Genomic DNA, 24,785 nt, shown 5'->3' on the forward strand with positions numbered 1-24,785 from the left:
CACAAAAAATAGTTACGTGATAATATAATATTCTCAACAACCTCTAATAAGTACAGAGGCTTCTAATAAATAAAAAATTGCACACAATCAAGTTCCGTGTATCAAAATAGCTTTGTTCAATAGTTTCAATTTTTTTATTGCAACTCTTGGTAAATAAACTAATAATTAAATTTTATTGATATTGAAATTAAAATGCTAAAATAAAACTAATGAGTTTTGGCTTTAAAAATAGCAACTCCTTACGTATCTGAAACTTTATCCAGTTTTTATTTGTACGAATTTTAAAAAACGTAAAGTAACTAGAGAAATCATGATTTTGGAAAATACAACTGGGGACTACTCTTAGTTACTTAAAAAACGAAGATATTTTAATAAGATTTCTCTGCAACTTTCCCTTAAACAAAATTAGCTTTTTAAGTTAAGCACTTCCAAAAAATCGAAACCAAATCAAGCAGTTCTAATTGCATTAAAAACGGTACTTACTTTCCTTTTTCTTTCAAAAATTTCACTCAAAAATGTTTAATTGCAAAAAATTGGCTGTAATAAATCGGGCATCAAAGTGAAAACTAAATAGTATTTGTGACTTCAAAACAACGTATAAAAGTTGTTAACTTTGTTGCAGCTTCTAAATGAAGGACGAGATTCATTTTTTAATGCTTAAATTAATTTTTGGTTTCCTGGTCCAAGAATTCCATTCCATTCCACCGTAATTTCCAGACAAAAAAACATCTCAATGAAGATTAATACAAACACGAAAATGTTTACAACCAAAAACAGATTTGTGAACTTTTATTTTTTTAGGACTTCAAATTAACCGCATATTTCGTTCATACAGATATTTACTAGCCGTCGAAAGAGTATTGAAATAAAACCGCTATTTCTGTAATTAAAAAATGTAGAATTTTAATATAACTTTCAATATAACCGTTTCTTAAAACATGCTATATTTTTCCTAAATGATATATTTTATGGCATTAGTAAAGTTCATTTACCAATTGTTACTAAAAAATGAACTATGAAACTCAATATTAATTAATTTTTTTGTAGAAATGAAAAGTTGCAGAAACTTCTCACGTATTCATGATATTCAAAATTATTATTAATAATCTTTATTTCTTTTGAAAAAAGCTATCGACCAAATCGGTCGTTTTGCACTTGCATCACATATCCGTTTTATTCAATTATACCAGAAACCCTAAACTAAGGCTTTTATTATCACCCCATATGGGAATAGCCTCCTTTATTGCACGATTTCTGCCTGCAAAAGCCTAAACTTTTCTTGAGCATCACATAATAGTAACTACAAATTATCTAACAAGTAAAATAAAAATTGAAAACTTAACCTGGCGACTCAGCAGTGGCCCCAACCTTATCGAAAAATTAGTGACATTTTTTGATAAATTATCCCTGCCCAGACTTTTGAAAAAAAATGTTTTAGCAATGGGTTTGAGCATGCTTATCCCTCCATTGTTTAGTTGTAAACGTTTTGTTACAAATTGAGCATTCGAAGGGCTTAACAGCTTCGTGAATTCGCATATGAACAGTTAAGTTGTAACTAAACTTAAAAGCCTTTCCGCAATTTTTGCATTGGTACTTGGCCTCATTGCTGTGGATGAGCATGTGTTTCTTCAGGCCGTAATTTGCACGGAATGTTTTCGGACAAATCTCGCACTGGAAAGGACGGTCATCCAAATGTACTGCCATGTGCCGAGAAATGTGTTTTGTAGCAAATCCGCACACATCACACACTCCCAAGGGGATACGTTTGTGAAATCGGTATTTATGGGACGCTTTCTCCTTTTCCGTTTGGAAGACTAAATTGCACTTCTTGCATTGGATTGTAATCGTTTTCGACAGCGACTTCTGATGTCTTTCCTCATGACTAACGAGCTGCAAATACCCATATTTACCATATTTCTTGTTGCAAAAAGAACAAATATATGGAGGTGGAGGCCAGCCTCGTTTCTGATGAACTGATATAGGCTTTGCTTTGGCATTCTGCGTGGCTTTTCTTCGACGAATCGTATGAAAACAATTATGCAATTCTAAAGCATCATTCTCGACAACGGATTTGCAGAATCTACAGAACACTTTATTGCATTCGATCACGTGCTCGTGAAATAGAACTTCTTCACCAACGTTAACAAACGTATTGCAGATTCTGCAGTAGTTTTGCAATTCGACGTTTAAACACTTTAAATGGGAGCTTAGTCGGCCGCACGCCTTGAAACCTTTCCCGCAAACATTGCATTTAAATGGAGAAACACTGAAAAATAGACAGCAAAAGTTAAGTAACGTGCTCTGAATAGAAACTTACAAGCCTTTAACAAAATTATTATAACTGTTGAATAATAATGCCGACTTTGTATTTTATGAAAACTGAACAATTAACAAAATAATTTCATTTGTATAAGACTTCAACAGGAAATTTAGTCCCACGTTTAAGAACATACACAACGAATGATTCTTAGTTATTGGCAGAAGATGCCAATTTGCAACAACGAATTATCTATTTCAGCGTCTTTGAGTCTGCTTAAAAACTTGAAACCCCTTGAAAAAATAGAACAATGCAGAATTTATCTAAAAATGAAATAGAACTCAATTATAATCATAACCAAAAGAAAACGTGAGCAAAATTTAGATTGAGAAAGGCACTAGGTTTTTCGGAGAAAGAAATAACCACAGTACAAGAAACAGGTACATAAAAACGGACATTATTAAAACGTTAGCTATAAAATAACCACTAGAGAATGAAAGCGCAAGAGAATTTTAATCATAAGATTTGAGCGGTTTCAGCAAGGTGGTGAAGACAGATTAAGAAATAACTTTCCTTGCTCCAGCCAGTCGAATAAAGTGGCTTAGTACAGTAAAACATCCCTAGTCAAACTTCGCGAAGTAATTGTTTGATTTTAAGAATAAAAATTGTTTTGTTTAAATCTAAGAATTATTTCTGTTCAATAAACAGGAACTGAAATTGTCAACAAAGTTATGTAATAGACTTCTTTAGTTTTATCGGACAGCTTCAATCTATGCAAAAAAATTGACTATGAACTATGTTCCTGTAATTTTAATTACTGAATAATTAAGACTTAATTTTGTACTGTTGTCTCAGGCACATGAAAGAGTGGTTTTCATTTTAAACTCGGAAATGAAGCGAGGTATGAAAACACGACAAAAATTGTGACGCTACTTAATTCGACAAAGTTGGAAAGTCAGTCAAGGCACTGGCAAAAATTTTAAACAGGTTTCGAGGCGCTACTGATATTAATATCAGTTTATGTATAACCACCAAACCAGCCTTACCGCTGAAAATATTGCGAAATTTCTGGAAAAAGTTCTTAACTAAAACCATCCTGTTTATTTCAATGTAGACCAGACATATTTAAATAGAAAATTTAGGGAATTACAATTATATTAACTAGAATATTAAAGCTCCTGCTTAGAACAAGTTTAAATAAGAGGTCAAGTAATACTTCATTTAGAGATTTGTTTTCTATAGCTTTAGCTCATTGTTCGCTCTCAAAATGCTCCTCTGCATGGTTTCAAGCAGATCTGCACCAGCAGCAAAATCTAATAAAAATCATATCTAGAAATTCAGGGATTAAAAGATGCAATTTGAAGCGGATTTATCGGAATAACTGAAAAGTATCGTACTGAAATGTGATGCGGATTTATCGGAATAAATGGAAAGTATTGTACTGTTTTGTCATGTCGCCACTTCTTGCAAAAAACCGCTGTAAAAATAATCACAAATTTCGAAGCTTTGTCTTACAGAGGAGTTTTCTCGATTTCTGAAGATTTTCACGGTATTAATAATGTATTCTAAAAGAACATTGTAGTGCAACATGTCAGTTTTGAATTGAATTTTAAAATTGAAGAAATCAAACACTCATTTAAAAATGATAAATTTCAACTAGTTTAATAACAGTTCAAAAGCAAGAACGAACCTAATTTTGCTATAGCAAATGTACTTTCAAAATATTTTTTTTAAACCGGATAAAATATTCAAAAATAAAAATACTGTTTTCCTTTAATACTTACCAAATAACAAAGTCTGCTAGATGCCTAAATTCGAAGTATGAATACTCGTAATAAAGAAATCCAAATTTAAACTGGTTGAATCTTAATGAAAAACAAGAAAAATACGTCGTTGATGATGTGTTATTAGGAGACCTAGGGATAAGTAAAACACATCAAAACTTTCCAGGAAAATCATTTTTATTGAGATTCGTGAGCCGTCCATTATACTGAAAAGTACATTTGGAGTATAAGAGTCATCAAAACGGGATCCAATCGCAGCTTCTTTCTTGAGGGCCTTATAATATAACTTAAATCTAAAATACATGTATTAACGTGCACTACAAACATCAAGATTCTTGCTGAACAAGAACAAATAGTTCGCATTTGAAAATAATACAATTTTAAAATTGAAGACTATAACGTAGAATAAAATTAACGTTAATTAAAAACAATTTTACCAATTAAAGTTATTGCTGTACAAAACAACTAATTGACAATAAAGAATGGTGCACCATATTGATTTTTAAACTTTGGAACAGTTGATATTCGCAACACAATTATCTAGATAAAGATCTACACATTAACAGCATGCGCAAACACCATGCCATTCTCCATATCTCATCTCATACGCATTCTTTACACCATACTCATACTCATACATCATACCCATACTAGCATTCATACATCGCGGTTCCATGGAATAACACAAACGCGTGTTATTATATAACGACTTACCCGTGTCAAAAATCAGAAAGTGAACTCTCAAAACTTTAATAGTATGCAAGAAATACTGACCATTGCAATTAAGGCATGAAAATGAATTTTTCAACCAACGTAGTAACACAAAGAGTCATGGACAGAAAAACACATCAAAATACCAATACAGCATTTTGAAAAAACCTGTCCAAAATCAAGAAACTATGTAAGAGTGACCATTAAACCAATTAAAGAAAACTGGTTTAAAAACTGGTAACAGTGTAACAGCTCTTGAATAAGACCTCAATCATTATTTCGGGCCGCAAACTTGCAAAGGAAGCTTTCGGTCGCAAATAATTCTTGTGAGGTTACTGCCTAATGGTTGAAAACTTCATTGGCTGCGGACGCAATGACAGTATTTCTATCGTCGAAAAATAATGCTGAGCCAAGGCTCGCATTTTGATTGAAATGAACACTTCTCAAAACCAAACGGTTTGAGTGAAAATGTAAAATATACAACTCATTGTTTAAAATTTTAAACAATGAAAAACAATGAAATGCTCTTCCATTAAACAATGGGAAGAAAATCGACAAGATATGTACTATTTCTAGTAGCAACAAAAACTAATAATGTAAAGCATAATTTTTTTCCGATATAAAAAAAAGTCCTCACATGTGGAGATTGACAAAATTATTATTGAAAGTACTGCATTATAAATTAAAACCATAGATAAACATGCGCCACAACTAGTTTTGGCACAGGCGTATGCAACAGCAAATTTAATGCCGTACTTTGAAAAATTAATTTTTGCTGCTAAATGTTCGCCAGGATGTACATATTGTAGCATTTGGGAATATTTCAGATTGCTCGACACAAAGAACACTAACAACTCAAAACAAGAGTTGTTCTGAACGTTCCAGTTACTGAAAACTTTTAATACAACAGACATCAGAAAAGAAAAACTGTTCGAGATGTCACAAAAAAGTAGTGGTGACATAAGAAAGCCAATCTTTTCAAAGAACATCTGTTGTGAAACGATTGAATCATTGATCAGAATACATCATTAATTATGTTATTTGTACTCGGCAATCTAAAAGAATTGTTGATTGAACAGAAAAATGGTTGATCAGAGAAAACAAAAAAATAACGTCTGGTTTGCCTCAATGAAATATTTAAACAGCAGCACTTACCTTAACAAGTCGAATTTGCCTACCCAAACCGATTGCGAGACCAAAACGATGTTTATATTATGACTAATATACTGTGATTATTATTACTCATTGCAGAATATTAGCGTAAACATTGGATAGACCTGCGGTCCTTGTTTCCAAGTAATTTAAGAACTTTTCTAATAATTTTTTAAAAACTGCGACAAAATACCGCATTTGAACTGTACTTTTCAAATAGCGAATTTTGATTAGCGCATAATCGAAATTCCAAACGTAAATATATTTAAAATAATATGAAATTGAGGAATATTATTTGGCGTATCGCTGTATTACTGATAAAAGAAATTAGCCCATGTTCAAGAAGTGTAATAAACCGAAATAAATTTTAAAAATTGAACTTTTGAAGAGATTTCCTATCTACAAATTTCCTTCGATCTTCAAAACCACCATACGAAACAAGAACCAAGAGACCAAAAACATAATTATTAAATTAATGCAAATAAAAACAACCAAACGAACCAATAAATAAGGAGGCAATCCAGATAATAGGCGTTGTACATCCTGCCGTAATTAGGGATGGGGATAAATAAAAGACAAGTACTCACGGTGCTTCAACTCCATCTTTGCCAACACCTGAAGGTCCTGCTTGGTCGTCATCGGCACTCGTTCCTGGCAATTCTGAGTAAGACGGGTCATCCTTCAACTCGCTCTCACTTTCTTCGCTCTCGTCCTCCATCTGAAAAAGAATTAATTATGAAAACAAATAAACTTGTATAAAATTTGAAATAATTATGAACGGCAATAATATCCGCTCAACGCACCTTTGTCATGGCTTCTCCCGCATCAAAGTCGTCATCTTCATCCTCGTCGGATTCTGGAGTAATATTAATCTGCGCCTTAACAGCAGCAGTGCGGCGCGCCCGTTTCGGAGGCGGCGCCTCAGCCTCATCTTTGGTACCCTGTAAAAAAATTATTTGTTAAAAAAATTTGCCGGAAGATATAATTTTTGGGACAATGCGAGGATAAACTGCAAACATTTACCTCATCAAGAGATTGATCATCGAAACTATCTCGACTTTCGTTGATCAAGTTACTCTCATCGAGGGCTTCAGACTCTTCTTTAACCAGTGTTTCAGCTGGTTTCGCAATTTGTTGTGCAACGGCGCTGATTTTCTCTCCGGCATCTTCCACTCCTGCTTGCCCCAACCAAGACAATAATGTCTTTTCAGCACTCGCGGAAGAATTCCAGAATTCGTATAACAAATCTAACTTATTCGAGCAGGCATCACATATCCGTTTTGGTAACTGATCATGCCTAGTTATCTGAAACAATAAAACCTTTCATTGAAATATCATTTTTCACAATGTAATTAACAATGTTAGCACTTAAAAATTTCAATCAGTTGGTCGTTCTGTGGCATCAAAGCTTATGTCAGAACAGATCTGTAAACAATCATCATGATATAATGAAAAATTCCAGTAAGCTTGGAAAATTTCGTTTTGAAATGAAAGTATAACTTAGAGATTTGGTTCGCCTTGATGCAGGTCTAGTTGGGTTGTAAGAATTAGAGATTTTAATGTAAGAATTAGAGACAATGTTTACAGTGGAAACATGCAAAAGTTAGCGGCCGCAGAAAATAATTAAAATAATCTCCTATGTCGAGTTCAAGATTGGTCGAATTTGTCTAAACCATTTGCTTGAGGGATTTAATTTACAGAGTTTATCACCAAATTATTTAAGCTAAGCTATTTCTTATCGCCCAATTTTTAAATTTAAAACTTCCCGGTTGATTTGAAAGATGCAAAATCTATCACATAAAGCAGCCTTTACATGAAAGAAACTATTAAAAAAAGTGAACTACCAAATAACGCACCATTGCTGGTGACGTAAGAGGGACGCCAGCAAGCGGCAACACTATTGGTCAATACTGTATATCCTACGCCATGCTTTTGCGCACTCGGTATAGTTGAAGAGCCACAAAGGATTTCCAATAACGGACTGGTGTAAAAAATACATGTAAAATTACCAAAAAACTAAGCGTAAAATCTACTCCAGTATAGCGCAGAAAAGAGCCATTGCACTCATGTTTAATGGCAAAGAGATGGAATGGTCGCCTTGACGATAGTCGAAATTTATCGGTTAGTTATGAAAAATATTCCAAAATACTGCTGGATGTTCGCTGTTGCTATCCGTTAACAATGCAGAAGACTAATAAAAAAATCATAATCAGAACACGTTGTAATGCGAACGGCAGGCCGCCATTATGGACGACGCCCAAAAGTTACAAATATGAAACATTAAAAACCGCTTCAGATAATCAAATTCAGAAACCCTGTAAACTATAAATACATTTGAGAAAGTAATGTTTAGTAAATATACAGGATGGTCGCCGAAACTCTTGCAAGTCTGTCGAAATGCGGCCTGAAAGAGAAGATGGCGGAAAGACGCTACTTACCGTAACTGGTAGACAGGAACTTATTTTCAGAAAAATCTGCCTAATATCACCTTGTTCTTCGAAAATTGGAATATTAACTTGGTCCTTAACTAAACACAGTCGACATAAGCTAAGAATTTCACCAGGACTATCCATTTTTAACTATTTTATGTTTAAGTTTCATCGGAGAATATTCATAACGTGCTTAACGTTCTAACGTCTTCGCTGGAATGGACGAAAGCAGACGGAAGTTTCGTGAATAGACGCCCAGTTCCCGGTTGTTGCTGCCCCACTACACTTCCGCTTCAGTATGCGCGGTCAATTTGAAATTTCAGGACCCAATCATACGAATATGGTACTATAATTTATATCTCAATATATATTTTGAGTTTATTTATTTATTACAAGGTTTACTTCAAGGTTAAATACCAATTCATGTTAGGTGGTCCAAATTAAAATGCAAAAAGGAACGAAAAACATTCAAACAATTTGTTATCAAGTTTTGCTTGATATGACCTTCGATCAACTTTCTAGTAGACCATATAGGAAACTGTATTCATTAATATTAAAGTGGATTTTAGCTAGTGAGTGCCCTAATACAGATATTTTAACTAATTCTTTCCAGAAAAATATAATCAAGGAAAAAGCGGGTTTTGACTCCCTGCGTAGTGTTTGATGTCCACCAGTCCACCCCCAAACATAGGCAACCAGTTTAGGAAGGATAGCATGATGCATGGTTGCTTGGTTGTACTACATTTGTACTGCATATTTGCTGTATTTTGTATGCAAATCAAGGAAAATGTTGTTTCCCTGAACTAAAAATAACAGATCACAAGAAACTGATATTTATGTTCTAAATAAGGCTCCTATTTATCCCTATTGTAAAAACAGAAGCCCGTTCAGAGCACCGGTAAATTGCGTCTGAACAATAGTGGAAATAACAACCAAAAACCTAAACAAGAAGCGATCGAACACCGGATTTTTGCGAGAAAAATTATTAAGAAATGTCTTTGGATAATAGGGTGGGGATATTGCATGTGGACTTCAAACGCAAAGGCCTAATGCACTGTAAAATTACCAAACAAATTTTCTATAACTATAAATAACAAAAAACTTCTAAACCTTGGTCACTTTGACTCGCATTCAACTCTGAAACACCCTGCAATCAAAAGATATTCAGTTGTACCTAATCTGGTACAGGGTTTTCGCCGAGTAGACCTTCAAGAAACATGTTAGTAAATATCGGTAACTTAACATATAACCTAAATGTTCTTAAAAAAATTACAAATTTTAGTATTTCGAGATTAGCACCATTGCCGTTGTTTAAAGTTGCAAAAATGAGCATTTTTGTACAAAAAATCAACCCCTTAACCGGTCACAATGACTGGGTAATCCAAAACGAAGATTACGATTACCATCAGGAGGTGGCCCGATCAGCATTTGCAGACATGCTGCACGATTCTGAACGAAATCAGCTCTATGAGAAAGCCCTCAAAGTGGCAATTGATAAGATGCACTCGATAGGGAAACAGGCCTACGTCTTGGACATAGGGACTGGGACAGGGCTATTGTCAATGATGGCAGCTAGAAATGGGGCTGATAAAATTACTGCATGCGAAGCCTTTAAGCCCATGAGTCAATGTGCTATGAATATTTTAAAATTGAATGGGTTTTCGGATAAAATTAAGGTGATACCAAAGAGGAGTACAGAGTTAACTGTAGGTAAAGATGGGGACTTAGCTGAGAAATGTAATATACTGGTAACTGAGGTGTTTGATACTGAGCTTATTGGGGAAGGGGCCCTTTCAACTTTTGATCATGCCCACAAGTTCTTGCTGGACAAAGACAGTATTGTTATTCCAGATAATGCCACCGTTTTCGCACAGGTATCAATTAGTCAGCTGATTTTATCAATTTTTTCATAACAACTCCTATAATCAGGTTGTAGAATGCCCGTTGGGTCAAAACTGGAACAAACTCAAGGATATATACAATGAAGACTTGGAAGTTTTAATTCGCATTCCCGAATCCATTAAAAATTGTCCTGGTTCTGCAGCCGTGCATGATATCCAGCTGAGTCAACTACCACTAGAATCATTCAATACATTCGTGCCTCCTACCCCTGTTTTAAGATTTGATTGGTGAGAGTAGAGGTGTTGATACCGTTTCGATCAATGACAAGTTTCGTGCTTTTTAATAGGTCAGGAAAAACTCCCTTTGTCTTCCAAAGATCTACAATACACACTTTGAAGTCACTGAAGCATGGAAAGGCCCAAATGGTATTCATGTGGTGGGAACTTCAAATGGACATCAATGCAGAACATATTCTGAGCTGCGCCCCTTACTGGGCACACCCAAAGTCGAAAGATCGGATCACAACCGACATTCCTTGGCGGGATCACTGGATGCAGGCTATCTATTACTTGCCTCAAGAACTCAATCTTGAAGAAGGGCAAGAGGTAAGATATTTTGCCAAATTTTGAAGGAGTTTTGCTCCTCCAATTGATATTGTAATTTCAAAAAGTTTGAAGACTTCTATTTTGGCCGTTACGAAGGGCGACGACGATTATTTGGGCTAACGTTCATTATACATACACATACAGTCAACTGCGTTCCCGCTCAAGCCAATCTTATCTGTTCAAAGAAAAACATCAGCCGTGTAGATTGATAAATTTTCCTTAATAGATAGTTCCAATGTTCTCGAGCTTATCGTGGTAACCTGATATAAATAAACAGTTCTTTCTGGAAATTCACCGGTTCGCTCAGGTTCAAAATATCCAAAGCTAGAAATATCAGCTTCAGCCAGGGTGGCCATTCGTAGATGAACGGTAATTTGGTAGGCAATTGTAGGGTTTAGGTCCCTAACACTTTACCGTACGCCAATTGTACGGTATTTTTGTATTTTTGTACGGTATTGTTCCGTAAATATCATGGGACCCTGTTTTTTACCACTGCAAAGCCTTTTTTGTCATTAACACCCATGTCCCACCCACTATGGGGGGCCAACTTTTTTTTGTTACTGCCATTCATGTGTCTTCACAATCACCAAAATATGGAGACTTTACGGTAAAGGAGCTTTAAATACAGTATTTTCAAATGGTTTGTACGGTAGTGCGCGTTTGAGAAGTTGGCCACGAACTGTTAGAAATGTGTTATTGGCTTTTTATAAGTAACTGTATAAAAATAAGAAGCGTCAAGAATATAATAATTTTTCTACTTAATTTGTGAAAGGAATGATTTTAAATTATTCATATTTTTTTATAAGCAAATCTTCCACGCAAACCTACTTTCTACTACTACAAATTCCTACATCTACATCTTTCTTTGTTGAAAATACTCAAATGTGAAAGGCTACACCCAATTCTTACTATTTTTTTATTAAACTTGAAGTATATTTTCACTTCAAAAGCTACTTAGAATCAGAGCAATTAATTATTAAATAAGATGACAACAATAAATATTCCTAAAACCTTCTGCTGGTTGGGTAAATTTTGACTTATCAGCCATTATTTTTTAATAATTGAACTTTATACATCGCAGATATCAAACAATTTTTTTTTTATTCTTATAAATGGATTTTTCATGTCAGTTTTATCATTTCAAACAATCAGCTGATTCTGTTCATATACAGTGAGTCCCAGAAAAAGCTCGGACCCGTCAATTTTCATTATTCGGCTTTTTTTATCTAAATTTTGAATTCTCCATTGTATTGTCCTAAGTATGCTTAAGGTATCCTATACCTAAACTCAAAAGGACTCGAGAAATTTATGAGGTAAAAAAATTATTTTTCCAAATTAGCAAGATGCAAAACGAGTTGATTCCTCCATCCGCTGGATTTTAAATGAATTTAGACATAACATGATCTCGGTGGTTTATTGCTTAGATTCATCTAATAAGCTGCCATGACGAATATTCCTTATGGTTCAATCTTACCACAACACTGAAGTTAACCGAAGTGGATTATCTGAATCCCATTTGCCAGTGTGGTTTACATGTGGCTTTCTCCAGGACAAGGTATGTACAAACTAGTCATACCTCTAATCCACTGTTTATTGCAAAACTATTTGCAGAATAGGCCAACTGAATGATGCAAAAAGAAACAAAAAATATTTCAAACTATTTGAAGAACACATCAAACCCGACTCAAACATTCTCTTTTTGAGCGATGGTTTTCATTATGGTTTGGTTGCCTCGAAATTGGGTGCCAAACAGTTGTACTTTTTGGACACCAATCTGCTTTCTCGCAGAGTTTTGCAGGAGTTTATCACTTACAATGAAATTAGCAACGCACAGATACTGGAGCAAGCCGACGACTTGAAGAATATTGATCTGGATAATGTAAATATCGTGTTTGGAGAACCGTACTTTACTAGCAGCATTTTACCTTGGGACAATTTGCTCTTTCTGTACTTGAGCGATAATATTCGAACTCTACTAAGTAAGAATGTGAAAGTATTTCCCAAAAGTTGTGTTATTAAAGCAGTAGCTGTTCATTTCGATCACTTGCACAAAATCAGGGCGCCTCTTGGCAATTGCGAAGGATTCTTGATGAAAGACTTTGATAATCTAATTTTGGTAAGTACCGCCTTGAACCAATTAGAACGACTTTTATTTATCGTATTTCAATAACTCGCATGTAATAACTGAATATAATAAATTACCTTTACGTGTATTGCTATCAGGAATCGAGTAACATTAGTGACGATAATGTGGAAGCCCAACCTCTTTGGGAATACCCAGCAACAGCGTTAAGCCAAGAGGTCCAAATCGCCGAAATTAATTTGCTCTCAAAACACAAGAATCCGTTTGAGTGCAGAGGAAGCATTGATATAAAAGAGTATGTATATATGGAATGTTATGTGAAAAAGCAAGCAAAGTATAGTTTTAGGAATCTACCATGTAATGGAGTCGCGCTATGGGCCAATTGGAATTTAGACGACTCCCCAAAGAGAACAGTCTCAACTGGTCCGGTTGGGGAAATTATTTTGGGCAAAAAGATTCAATGGGACATGTACACGAGACAAGGAGTTTGCCTGTTCTCAAACAAGTTATCTTCACGGCTTGAGTACAATTTTACCTTTGATGTTAATGAAGGCAGCATTAATTTTCAAATGTTAACATGAAGTGAAATATAGAGTGGTAATATTTCTTGGGTATGTTTTAACCGGGGAGCCCACTAGTGATTTCGCTAGTATTTGAACTACCAAAATAAATAAAACAAAAATGCCACCAACCAAAAACTAAAAGCTAAAAGACTCTTCAAAGCTCATCCAGATTTTCCTTTCACCAATAAATAGGCTAATTGTTTACGGAAGTGGTTAATAAATAAAACAGACAATTAAAAAAATCTTGTTTACTTCTTATTTATATGTTCAATAAATTACGAAGCTACGTAATGAAGGTTGTGCAGGACATTCAAAATTCCGCCAGTGGCTGGTTTGTAAATCCATGAAAAAAACAAGTCACAGCAATAACACAATTCATGATATCAAAAAAAAATGATCGTGTTACAGTTAGACAAAAAATCCTGGGTCCGAGAATCAAAATACCAAACTGTCCATATACTTAATCTAAATCATAATTGGTGTGCAATACGACGAATGCTGCTATGTACATACTTACAATGATAAAATTAGTTTTTTACTATAAAACGACTTACTAGAACGTCTGAAAACTAAACGGGCATAGTGTACATTTTCGTACTGTGAAAACTGAGCCAATTGAGCAATTACACATTAGAGATTGGTTTGGTGATTCTTTGATCAAGCGAAAAAATCTTTCTTACAAATGATAGAGATTCATTGAAACCTGTAGCAGTTAGTGGCAGGTGCAGTAACTATTTCAAAGTTGCTTCTTAATGGAACAGTATGAAACGAATGTTGAGTAGCAGACACCTTTTTAACAGTCAGCAACGAAAATGTAAACACATTTGCATCTGAGTCATTCAGTTGCTTCTCCCGGTTTACCTCTAGGGCTTGTATAAAAACGACCTCGGGCTGCTCACTGAATTGATCTCATAACCACACGTACCCTTATCACGAAAACATTCACTTCTAAAGGTCTTTTCTTACAACGAAATTTCCTCTGGCTCACTAAACGCTCCAATCCTTTTATGAATATCCACTGCTCGAACCGCGAAGAAATATTTATTTTTATCGGCAAACTGTGTTAAGGTACATGCCATGGGCAGAGCCAGAGCCTTCACATCGCCGACTTTCCGCCACATATCCGTGCTGGGCGCCGAGTTCGTTTCTTGGTATGCGTACAGTTGATAGCTCGCTATGTTCTCATACAAGTCCAAATTGTAGGGCATTTTCCATTGCAAAATGATGCCGGTGTCGATTTTCTTAATTGTAAGATGGGGTTTCGGCAGAAGAGGCTTTAATTTCGGATCCAAACTGATCCGGGGAGGTGCTAGTAGCGGGGCTGGATGCTTATGACGGATCGGGCTGGGGATCGTTTTTAGTGTGAGAGTTTGACCCTGTTTACCGGACATGACAGAGACTGTAGAACCGTTTAATGATCCAGCTGCAAGAGTAATTAATTTTTAAAAATTATTAATTCCACTGGTTTAGTAATGTAACTGCAATCAGTCAATTACTAATTGAATAGCATGAAAACTTGTATCAGTATCTTCTAGCAAGACTGATAAAATACTTACGTTGAAAATTAACGAATGCAACTTTCTGTTGGCCGTTACTGTTTGAGGTAATAGTCGGAACCACGTAGAGCATTTGAGGCGAGCCATTCGCGCTTGAGGTAATTACTGATGTGGGAGTCAGTCTTATTCCTATAAACAACATCAACAAGGTCAGGACCATTCCAACGGGTGAATATTGCAAATTTATAATTATTGGTGAGTACAGTGGTTCTTAACCTGGGTTCGATCGAACAACACACACCCGTCTCTAACACGTCGCTCTGCCTTTCTTCACGCTGGGACGTTGTGGAATACCTTTTTTAAGATTTTAATCCCTAAATAGTGATCGGACGAATATCTACATAATTTCCAATTTTTTGTATATACTTTCCTGACTGTGTTTCAATTCCAAATCAAATCTATTCCTGGGTTTCAGTCATTTATTGTCTCTATTTATTAATCAAAATACGTTTCGGTGTATTTTTCCACTATCATCAGTTTTTCTAAAATAACAGATAGTTAAAAAAAACTCCCTTAATTTAAAAAACAACCACAGTTCGTCAACCGCCTCATCATATCACATATTAAAATACATCACAATTGCAATACTTTAAAACATTCTAAAATTAATTAGGCCTAACAGGTGATTAGTCAGGACAATCAAATTTGGGAAGAGACTAGAATTCTTGGGTCAGATACTTAATTATTTTTATTTACATGCGTTGTTGCTGCTTTAAGCCTTGGCATGCATTTGGAGTATTAATTTTGTCCATTATCGGACACAAAACGAATAAAATACTGTTTATATTGATTTGTTTTACTTTCAGCTATTTTTCTTTACATTCTGAGGATATTATTTTTAATTTGCAAAATTCTTCAATATACCGGGTGTTAGTTAATATTTTATGTTTATTTCATTTAATTAATGTATGTTTTTTAATCTGTATCATTTCATGGACTCTTCTCTTATTATAATTACTCTCGTTAATCAGTATTTGTGTGTTATCAAAATCAAAATTATGCAACTTCTGTTGTGCATGCTGTGCTAATGCTGTACCATTTTCGTTATTTTTTCTTAGGCTATACTTATGTTACATTAGGCGTGTCTAACTTGTCAATCCTAGGTTTAAATTTTGTGAAACATTCATTCATTCAAAATATATTTTTTATTTTTGTGTTAATTTCCGGTATATATGGTAATGATATATACTTGATATCACCTTCTATTCTTTCATTTATGTTTTTCCATTTAGTTGAATTGCATATTTTATTTATCCTTTGCTTTATGATTGGTTCGAAAATTGACCTTGGATAGTTGTTTATTAAAAATATATTTTTAATTTTTTCAAGATTTTTTGTTCTATACTCCCAATGTGAACCTGTTAGGCCTAATTAATTTCAGAATGTTTTAAAGTATTGCAATTGTGATGTATTTTAATATGTGATATGATGAGGCTGTTGACAAACTGTGGTTGTTTTTTAAATTAAGGGGAAATTTTTTTTTAACTATCTGTTATTTTTGAAAAACTGATGATGGTGGAAAAATACACCGAAACGTATTTTCATTAATAAATAGAGACAATAAATGACTGAAATCCCGGAATAGATTTGATTGGGAATGATTTCCCAATGATTGGAAACATTTCTTTGCGATAAATCCTTTTCGAGGTTGCTGGACAATAAAGCGAAGAAAAGGAACAGTCTTTGTTGCAAACATGATATGAGAGAGGCACTTTCCGGGGCAAAGCCGCGCATCTGTTTTTTTTTTAGGTAAAAATCATCAAAACAAGGTCAAGAACCACTGGGCGAGTAGTTATTTCAGTTAAATATTTTTTAGTCGCAGACGCACCTTGTGAAAGATTGTTTCCCTTGGATGTATTCAGCGGGACTGTCTTGGATTGTACTTGTTTACCCTGAAACAAATTGAAGCTTTATATAACTAGCAAAGAACATCATTGAAACGTTTAATTGCGCACCAAATACTGGCCAAATACTATTTATATTTATTTGCTTGTTTCTGGATCGGTGCAGCGACTACTTCTGCAGATGCAAACCATGATTACAACACCTCATAGAAATTTTAATCTATCACTGCCTAAAAGCCCGTATCATCGTATAAAGCCCGTGTCCCATGCATCCGTTTGTACGATGATACGATGGTACGAAAGTGTTTCTATTGGTTGGAGATCTGTCAATTCGTCCGCCGTCTTACGAACGGAGGACGAATTGACAGATCTCCAACCAATAGAAACACTTTCGTATCATCGTACCATCGTATAAATGGATGCTCGGGACACCGGCTTAACTCAACTAAACCACGATGTGTATTATCGCGCGGCTAATTTGAAAATTTTACAGGACTTACCCCATTTTTGCCTGGAGACTGCTTATTTGTGGTGATATTTTTGTTCCCCGTTGCAATATTGTTGATAATTTTCATAGCATTAGTGTGACTTTTGTTTTGTGCTAATTTGTCATCCTCTTCTGTTAAATCTGCAAAACAATGACTAAGTAAATAAGCAAAACGACGAGAATGTTTTAAAATTTTCAACATTTTTTAACACAATATCTGATTTCCTACCTATAACTCCGGGATTGCCAGTTTTCTCGGCCTGTTTTTTACTCGATGGCGTTCGCTTAGCGGTTGCAGCGCGTTTTTGTAAGGCTGTAGCGAGCATTGGCGCCATCACGGGGGTAGTTGGTTGGCCTGTGGTGAGAGGAGATTTTTGAAGGGAATTCTGCATCATCTGAAATGATGGAATCGCATAAATAAATGCACCAGATGCATGAGAGGATGGTAGGTTTTACTTGTCGAATAGGTTGAATGCTTGCAGGACTTGTTTTGCTTCTATTGTTGAGCATATGATTTGCCAATAGCGCCTTTGGTGGAGAGATTATCGTCGTTCTTCGTCTGTTTTGATTAGCTACCTCGTTACCGGGATTCAGTCTTACTTGTAACCCTACGGATCTGGTGATTCTCAGGGGCATCACAGCTTTTTTCGCAGCATTCTGATTTTTCAGCTCGCCCATCAACTTTTTATTTACGATTTCGAGATCTTTACATTGCTTGCTCAGCTGCTGAAGATCCTTTCTGATATTTTCGATGGTTTTTTCGTGTTTTTTGATTATTTGATGCAGTTCTCCTTCAGAGCTCTTCAGCATGAGACTCTCGCAAATTTTCTGAATACAAAACTGCTCCAAATCGGATCTAGACAGTTTGCCGCTGAGCTTGTGGCATTGCATAAACTTGACAAACGAAGTTAAAGTATTTACGTTTTCACCGACAACTGGAGGTTCCCCGGTGGCACTAGAAGTGCTAAGCTGCTTATCAGTTTCTGATGATTCCTGGACGTCCACCGACAGCTTGAGTTTCTTGGATGCACCATCATCTTCGAACGAATTACTTCTTTTGTTGAGGACAGCTTTTCGTTTTTCTATAAAAAAAAACACTAGAATGAATCTTCCACTTGGAGCGTGCTTCTTAGCAAGCTAAGTAAAATGGAGCAATAAAAACGCTAGTTGTCTTTGTGGAAAATATTATTAGATATCATTAGTACGATCCTTTCAGGACTAATGTCCAGTATTGATTTCTTTCCTAATCTGATAAAACTCCATTTTTTGTCGCCGGTCAAATTCCCTGTACATTGCGGTTGTCCAAGGAACTTTAAAGAACAGTTTCCAAAACGGAACAGAACAGAAAAAATATGAAAAAACTCAGTAAAGTAAACACTTAAGTGCAGAAATGAAAATTAATTCCAAAGAAGTCTGTAGTATAAGGTGGCGCACCAGAATTCCCGTGAGATTTGTTATCTTTTCAAAAAACGATAATTTTTCAAACTTAAAAAATATAGCAACCTTTAAATATGTATGAACAAAATAGTTATACTATAAAAGGAAACATAAACTATTCCATTTTTGTTATCGTGTAACATATAAGAATGCTTCATTCGGTTACATTTTACATTCCAGATAAAATAAGGATAATTCTTAAGAAAATCACGCCCTCGAGCACGGGCAATATGAGCAAATCACGTTTTTTAGTGTTTTTAGTGAAAATGAGGTTTTTGACCACTTTCCACTCTGAAATTCAACCACTTTTCCATGAGATAACAAAGGACGCCATCATAGTTCGCACTCATTCTGCACGGGCAAAAATCAATACTTAAAAACATGTTGCCAAAATTCCACCACAGTAGCAAAATCTGTTGGTGAATTCCCATTTTGGTGGAGACAGCGATTAGCCAATCAAGCCAAACCAACAAAAAACTTTTAAAAAAATACCAAAACTTGCCCAAACACCTAGAAAACGTGTTTACGAACAAATCAAGTCCACACAAAGTGTAGATTTGGCAAATGCGTAAAATTTGGCGAACCATGTCACAGTGACATCGGCTTGCCAGACAACACATACATCATGGCGTTCTTTGTTATATGAAAGAAGTTAATTTCAATGAGGGAAAAGTGATCTAAACTGCATTTACGCAAAAAACAACACTAAGAAAAGTTGCTGGTACACGGATCGTCTATAAAGTGCGCATTTTGTTAATCGAGAACGAGAGGGCCTGATGTTCTTGATCGTGTTAGCGCTTTACATTTTTTATTTTCTGTTGTGAACTACCAACAACAAGTTTCACTCTGTTAACAGTAGAATCGTCAACGCTTCTAACAAAATTAATGTCCGCCGCACCCGAAAAACCTACGGAAAGTTTATCATAAACGAAATTTATACACCTTGCGTGGGTAATATTGCTTTCAATTTATCCAGAAGTTTACTATAAACGACATCATTAAAACTGGATTTAAAATCAGTCAGTTTTAGTAGCGTTTACTATAGCCGTAATGTCTTGAATTTGCAGCTTTATTGAACTCAAATGTCCGTTATCAACACCAAAAATACCTATTTACATGAACTGAAGCGACTTAAAAAAGTTCCTTATTTCTGGTTTATCATTACGCAAAAGAAGAAATCAACCCTCATTAAACGATTGAAATAAGTCGTCACTTACAGCCACAAATTTCAAGATTTAATTTCCATCATTTCAAATTAAATTCAAAGATATTAATCAAACTCAAGGATTAATTTTATATCATTATTGATAATAAAGCGGTAAAAGAAAATTAGGTTATGATTAATTTGTTAAAACACGCTCTTTAACTAGCGTTGTAAATCCCGACAGAATACTTTAAATCATTAGCGCCTACTAATAGCAGCCAACTTAACTAGTCTCGAATTAAAATGTCAATTATAAGAAACATGAAAACATTCGTAAGAGCGCATGTCGCAAACATGCGTAAGTGCGCATGTCGAACTTCTAAGTTGACTAAGTCTAAGTAATACTCAATGCGAAATTTACCTTGTTCGACCCAAGTTCTATAACGAAGCAGGAAATTCATCATACACTTAAAAATCGAACTAAATTATTATTAAAATACGCAATCTATCAGGTGTCAAAAGGTACTAGACATTAGTGGAAAATAAATTAACCTGAAATGTCAAAATAGAATAATACGACTTTCGCAGCCTACTTTATTACTACCGGATCGGACACCGAAACTTGGGCCGGCACGATGTTCGACAAATCGTTAGTGAATCATTTACTTGTTTCAAGAATTCTGGTAAAAAAATCAGTTTTTGACATAACAAGTCACATAAGTCACACAAACATCAATCATAATTAAAACATTTTGATCACAAATGTCATGCTCAGTTCCCGTCGTTGAGAAGTAAGCTGCATTATGTCCACTTTGTAACCTCTAAGTAACATTCTGGGTGTCCCAGACAGCAATCCAACCCCCAACGATATGGCGGAGATTATTAAATGCGAAATTGTTTCCTTAGATATTGCACATTTTGAAACTAATCATTTAAGCAGGAGCTGACTTGTCTCTTTGAAAGAGAATTGAAAATTGAAATATATTGAAGATTACTACATAAATCCAAAGAACAACTATTTTATAAGCCGCACGGGCAAAAATTCCATTCTCTTGCAAAAGCAAACTGCCTAAAGTTAGAGCATTTGCTGAATGGAAAACAGACTTTGATATGTCAAAGTATTGACTCATGGTCGTCTTTACACAAAATCCCGCAAAACAATTCTCAATTTTTATCCTCACAAAAATTATATTCTATTTTGCTGGTATTTTTTTTTATTTTAGCCCAAATAAGCGACTACCCTTAACTTAAAATCGCCATTCATTTTTGCACAAGAGAATTAGGTATATCTAGCTCTATATTGACAATTCGACTAAAATATAGGAAACTGACTTACCACTTTGAATCTTTCCACTTTCATCTACGGTTTTCTTCTCAGCAACCTTCTCGCAGGTTTCTGTTGCTTTCTCATTGTCTTTGGCATCTTTTTTAATGTCATTAGTCTCATTAGTATCACAGGTTGAACTCACACTTCTACTGCTTAATCCGCGGGTTCTCATAATCAACGGCAACTCATCATCGCTAAGAGTATCCTCATTAGTCAATTTATCATCCACATTTTTATCACTAGCTTTCACTTCAGTCTCCAACTTTGAGTTACTATCACTAACACTGTCCTTTGAACTATCAGATATTTCAGCTATTTTATTTTTCCGCTCGGTTTCCGAACCAGAGCCATCCGGTTCACGCACTCGACTTTCGGCATCATCCCCTTCCTCATCACCATCATCAAATCCCATTGCATTATCATTATCAAAGTTATCTTTATCGGCATCGCTCCCCTCTTGTTCGGTTTCCATTCTCTCGCTTTGCTCTTCATCCGACTTTTCGCTAGCTTGTGTTTCTTTATCCGTATCTTCAATGGCATCGGCAATGGCAAATGCATCATCCTCCTCCGTCTCACGAATCATTGACACGTCTAGGAGATCCGATTCGTCGTCTTCAGTCTTATCATTCGAAACTTCTGAACCACATGCTTGTGCATCCTTAGACAACTCGTCGGGGATTTTGAACAAATCTTTTTCATCAGACTTTGCGCCGGCATCTGTTTCGGATTTGGTTAAAATCTCGTTTGCATCCTGCTGAGGACTACTAAGTAGACCTTTATCATCTGCATTGTCTTCAGAAACTCCTTCGCATTTGGGCGGCTGTTCGGGCAAAGCAGACGAATTGGAAGGCTCAGACATATTAACGTCAGTATCGCCCTCTAAGTCATCGTTTACAGGAGTTTCCAATGCCATTTTGACCTCATTTGCAGGGTTTGCCTGTGCTTCAGCGTCCATGGATACGTCTGTTGCGGTTGGTTGTTCGTTGCTTGTAGTGTTGATATCTTCAGGAACGACCTCCATTGACTCAGCGGGCTTCTCTTGGGTTTCTACATCATTTTCCGGGAGTTTTGCATCAATTTCATATACGCTCTTAAATTCGCCATCTGTGCTCTCTTCGTAATCTTTAAAGCCATAAGTAATCTTAATATCTGTGTTTGGTAGCAAGATTGGAGAAAGGATGAGGGCCTTCTCGATTATTTCTTCGGCGCCTTTATCATCATCGATATCATTAAGAATGACGTCTTCGTCACAAGCATCGAGATGGTCTGCAGTATCTTGTATGGCAGTATCGAATTTATTTAGAATGTCATCTTCAGTTTCTTCGCACTTCTGTTCTTTATCGTTCCCGTTTGACACAACTGATCCATCTGAAAAGGAGACGGAACGTGAATTAGTAATCAGAACTAACAATTGAACAGTCATACGACCTACTTTCAATGAAGTCTTCATCTAACTGTAAATGAAAACTTTCCTCTGAATCGGAATCCTTTCCATTATCTGAAGTCTGCTTGAATTTCTCAAACATTTCCAGAGTAGCCGGCAGTGCAACCACATTTACTGCGGCAGCATCACACTGTTCTATGGAAGGCATTGCGATTGGCCGATCTATAAAAACATGTACCCAATCGGTTATTGCGCTTGATAATAGTTAAGACTACAACAGCATATTGCGAAATATGTCAAAGGATCGTCAAAAATTCACCAATCAACATGACAGTAAATGGTGGTTCCTGTGGCGACTAGATTATTTGCTAGTAAGCGTTCCATGCTTATAAGTTTTTGAGGAAAACTGCATCCATGCGCAACTTCTTGTGATGAAGTCATATTTCGGAGGTCACACATTGTGAGGCAGAGGATAATGAGGAGAAGAGAAAAACGTATCAGATAATTTTCTACTAAAATGTCTGAGGTGCAACAAGGTGCCAGAGGAAAATACATCGCCAGCACTCTACATATATGGATTGAAAGACTAGGAAAAACTTTATTGATATTAAACTAATATTCGACTTCAGGGTGTTGTTGTAGCGTTAAGAACAGAATATCAACAGCAAAACAACTAAGATTTTAAAATAAGTCAGTATAAGAACATCGCTTATTTAAAGTAAGCAAATATTCATTTGGGAACGAGCCCAGTCGTGTTTCCCAGCGATTCGCTCGAAGCACTCTTTCGTAACTAATTTTACACTTGAGGCACCCCGTATATGATTTGTCTTCTTATTTGACTTATACCACAGCTTAGGTATCATACAGCCCTCCGCTTTGATCTATGGATTAAAATGTCGAGTCCACTTAAGCGAAAACAGTGCCGCATTAAGGAATATTAAAAAAAAAACTCGATTCTTCTACTAAAATTTTTAAATACAATCCATACAATCGATTCACTGATTTAATATACATTGATATCAATAACAATATGGTTTTAATAAATTAACAATCAACATGTCACACTGAAGGTCATAATTTCCCAGGTAAATGAACATATTAACAGTGATTGTTCACTGTATTTACTACAAAGCATTAAAGATTCAATTAACTTGAAACAGGAAAAGACCATTTATGTACGCATAATCCTGAATTTTGGTTATCACTTTAATAGTTATTGATGTATTAAGAGCGAAAAGTACTTGGAATCAAGATGTTCTTGCGTGCGGTGGTTCTAAAACTATCAGAACTTTTTAGTAAATCCAAAGCAAATAGAAGTACATTTTTACTGAATCGTACAAATTTGAAAGAAAAAAAATTGTAAGGATGTTGACCACTGGAAAGCGTTTTTACTTCAGGTCAGAAATCCATAAATTTGGAAGCAAACTTTTACCGTCTGCCCTCTTGCAAATCAGCGATAAAACTGCTATTTTTATTGATATTTTTAGAGTAGAATACATTATTACTCTGAAAGATAATTTCTTCACAAAACCTTGATGGCCATTCAGCCCATACAATAGTACGATACATGCTGTATTTATATATTCAAGTAAGGGAATTGTGAACATATTCAGCAGCCTGCGAGGATTTATCTTATATACCTGGACAAAGTTCCCTTGTTGCTGGAACTACAATTTGGTTTTTCAACATTGGAATGTTTGCAGGCCACATCATTGGCTTAGCATATGTATGATCTTCACGGGTGCGTTTGGTACTGGCTTCAAACGATGAAAATAGTGTCGGAAAAGCTTTTGCACATAGGCGCTCACACAGATGATTTGTAAACATTTTTTTTTCAAAGTGCTCTTGACACAGCCTTTGGCTTTTATAAAGGGTATCCAACTTTTCTAGGAGATCGTTCCTATTAGCTACTGTTGCCCAAAGTTTTGCCCTTTAAAGAATCAAAAGAACCTTTTCACAACTTAAAGTCAAATTTTTGAAAACCAAACATATAATAGATCAGCAACTCATTGAATCTTTTCCTTCCTGGGTTTCAGTCAAAGTGTGAAATAAAACATTTTTATATCTTTTATTTCATTTCAAGACAGCAAAGACCTAAAAGAATCTAATATTTCCCAAAAATGAGGTAAGTTTTTCAAATGCTCTCCCAAAAAGAAAGGTTTTTCTTCCTCACAAACTAA

The 24,785-nt window shown here is 35.4% G+C and overlaps 3 protein-coding genes across 6 annotated transcripts in view; 1 reads left to right on the plus strand and 2 right to left on the minus strand.

The window, feature by feature from the left end:
* LOC109538054 overlaps window positions 1-8,597 on the minus strand; it is a 151,220-nt gene extending 142,623 nt beyond the window's left edge. Inside the window, exons 1-4 of the mRNA XM_019905094.2 lie at window positions 8,343-8,597; window positions 6,928-7,209; window positions 6,708-6,845; window positions 6,492-6,622 (exon numbers count right to left, since the gene is read on the minus strand). Coding sequence (XP_019760653.2) covers window positions 6,492-6,622; window positions 6,708-6,845; window positions 6,928-7,209; window positions 8,343-8,477 — 686 coding nt within the window. The 5' untranslated portion in view covers window positions 8,478-8,597. The remainder of the gene's footprint in view (window positions 1-6,491; window positions 6,623-6,707; window positions 6,846-6,927; window positions 7,210-8,342) is intronic.
* A 755-nt stretch (window positions 8,598-9,352) lies between these two features.
* LOC109538057 (protein arginine N-methyltransferase 7) lies at window positions 9,353-13,468 on the plus strand. Of its 2 annotated transcripts, XM_019905096.2 has the most exons (8): window positions 9,353-9,552; window positions 9,616-10,207; window positions 10,263-10,462; window positions 10,522-10,780; window positions 12,205-12,335; window positions 12,392-12,896; window positions 13,004-13,158; window positions 13,204-13,468. In XM_019905096.2, exons 2-8 carry the CDS (start codon window positions 9,659-9,661, stop codon window positions 13,442-13,444), a joined length of 2,040 nt encoding a protein of 679 aa, XP_019760655.2. In that variant the 5' UTR covers window positions 9,353-9,552; window positions 9,616-9,658; the 3' UTR covers window positions 13,445-13,468. The 2 variants fall into 2 exon arrangements, with proteins under 2 accessions (XP_019760655.2, XP_019760658.2); XM_019905099.2 differs by lacking the exon at window positions 9,353-9,552 and having other exon boundaries at window positions 9,559-10,207; window positions 13,210-13,468.
* Window positions 13,469-13,659: 191 nt separating this feature from the next.
* LOC109538056 (activating transcription factor 7-interacting protein 1) overlaps window positions 13,660-24,785 on the minus strand; it is a 19,853-nt gene continuing 8,727 nt past the window's right edge. For all 3 annotated transcript variants that reach the window (XM_048669042.1, XM_048669043.1, XM_048669045.1), the window contains exons 2-9: window positions 22,654-22,827; window positions 21,231-22,589; window positions 17,770-18,395; window positions 17,543-17,708; window positions 17,327-17,454; window positions 16,811-16,874; window positions 14,983-15,111; window positions 13,660-14,849 (exon numbers count right to left, since the gene is read on the minus strand). In XM_048669042.1, coding sequence (XP_048524999.1) covers window positions 14,389-14,849; window positions 14,983-15,111; window positions 16,811-16,874; window positions 17,327-17,454; window positions 17,543-17,708; window positions 17,770-18,395; window positions 21,231-22,589; window positions 22,654-22,813 — 3,093 coding nt within the window. In that variant the 5' untranslated portion in view covers window positions 22,814-22,827 and the 3' untranslated portion in view covers window positions 13,660-14,388. The remainder of the gene's footprint in view (window positions 14,850-14,982; window positions 15,112-16,810; window positions 16,875-17,326; window positions 17,455-17,542; window positions 17,709-17,769; window positions 18,396-21,230; window positions 22,590-22,653; window positions 22,828-24,785) is intronic.

This window comes from Dendroctonus ponderosae, unplaced genomic scaffold, assembly GCF_020466585.1.
Source record: "Dendroctonus ponderosae isolate FM_Combo_2020 unplaced genomic scaffold, Dpon_F_20191213v2 Dpon_F_20191213_8, whole genome shotgun sequence".
Taxonomy (NCBI): domain Eukaryota; kingdom Metazoa; phylum Arthropoda; class Insecta; order Coleoptera; family Curculionidae; genus Dendroctonus; species Dendroctonus ponderosae.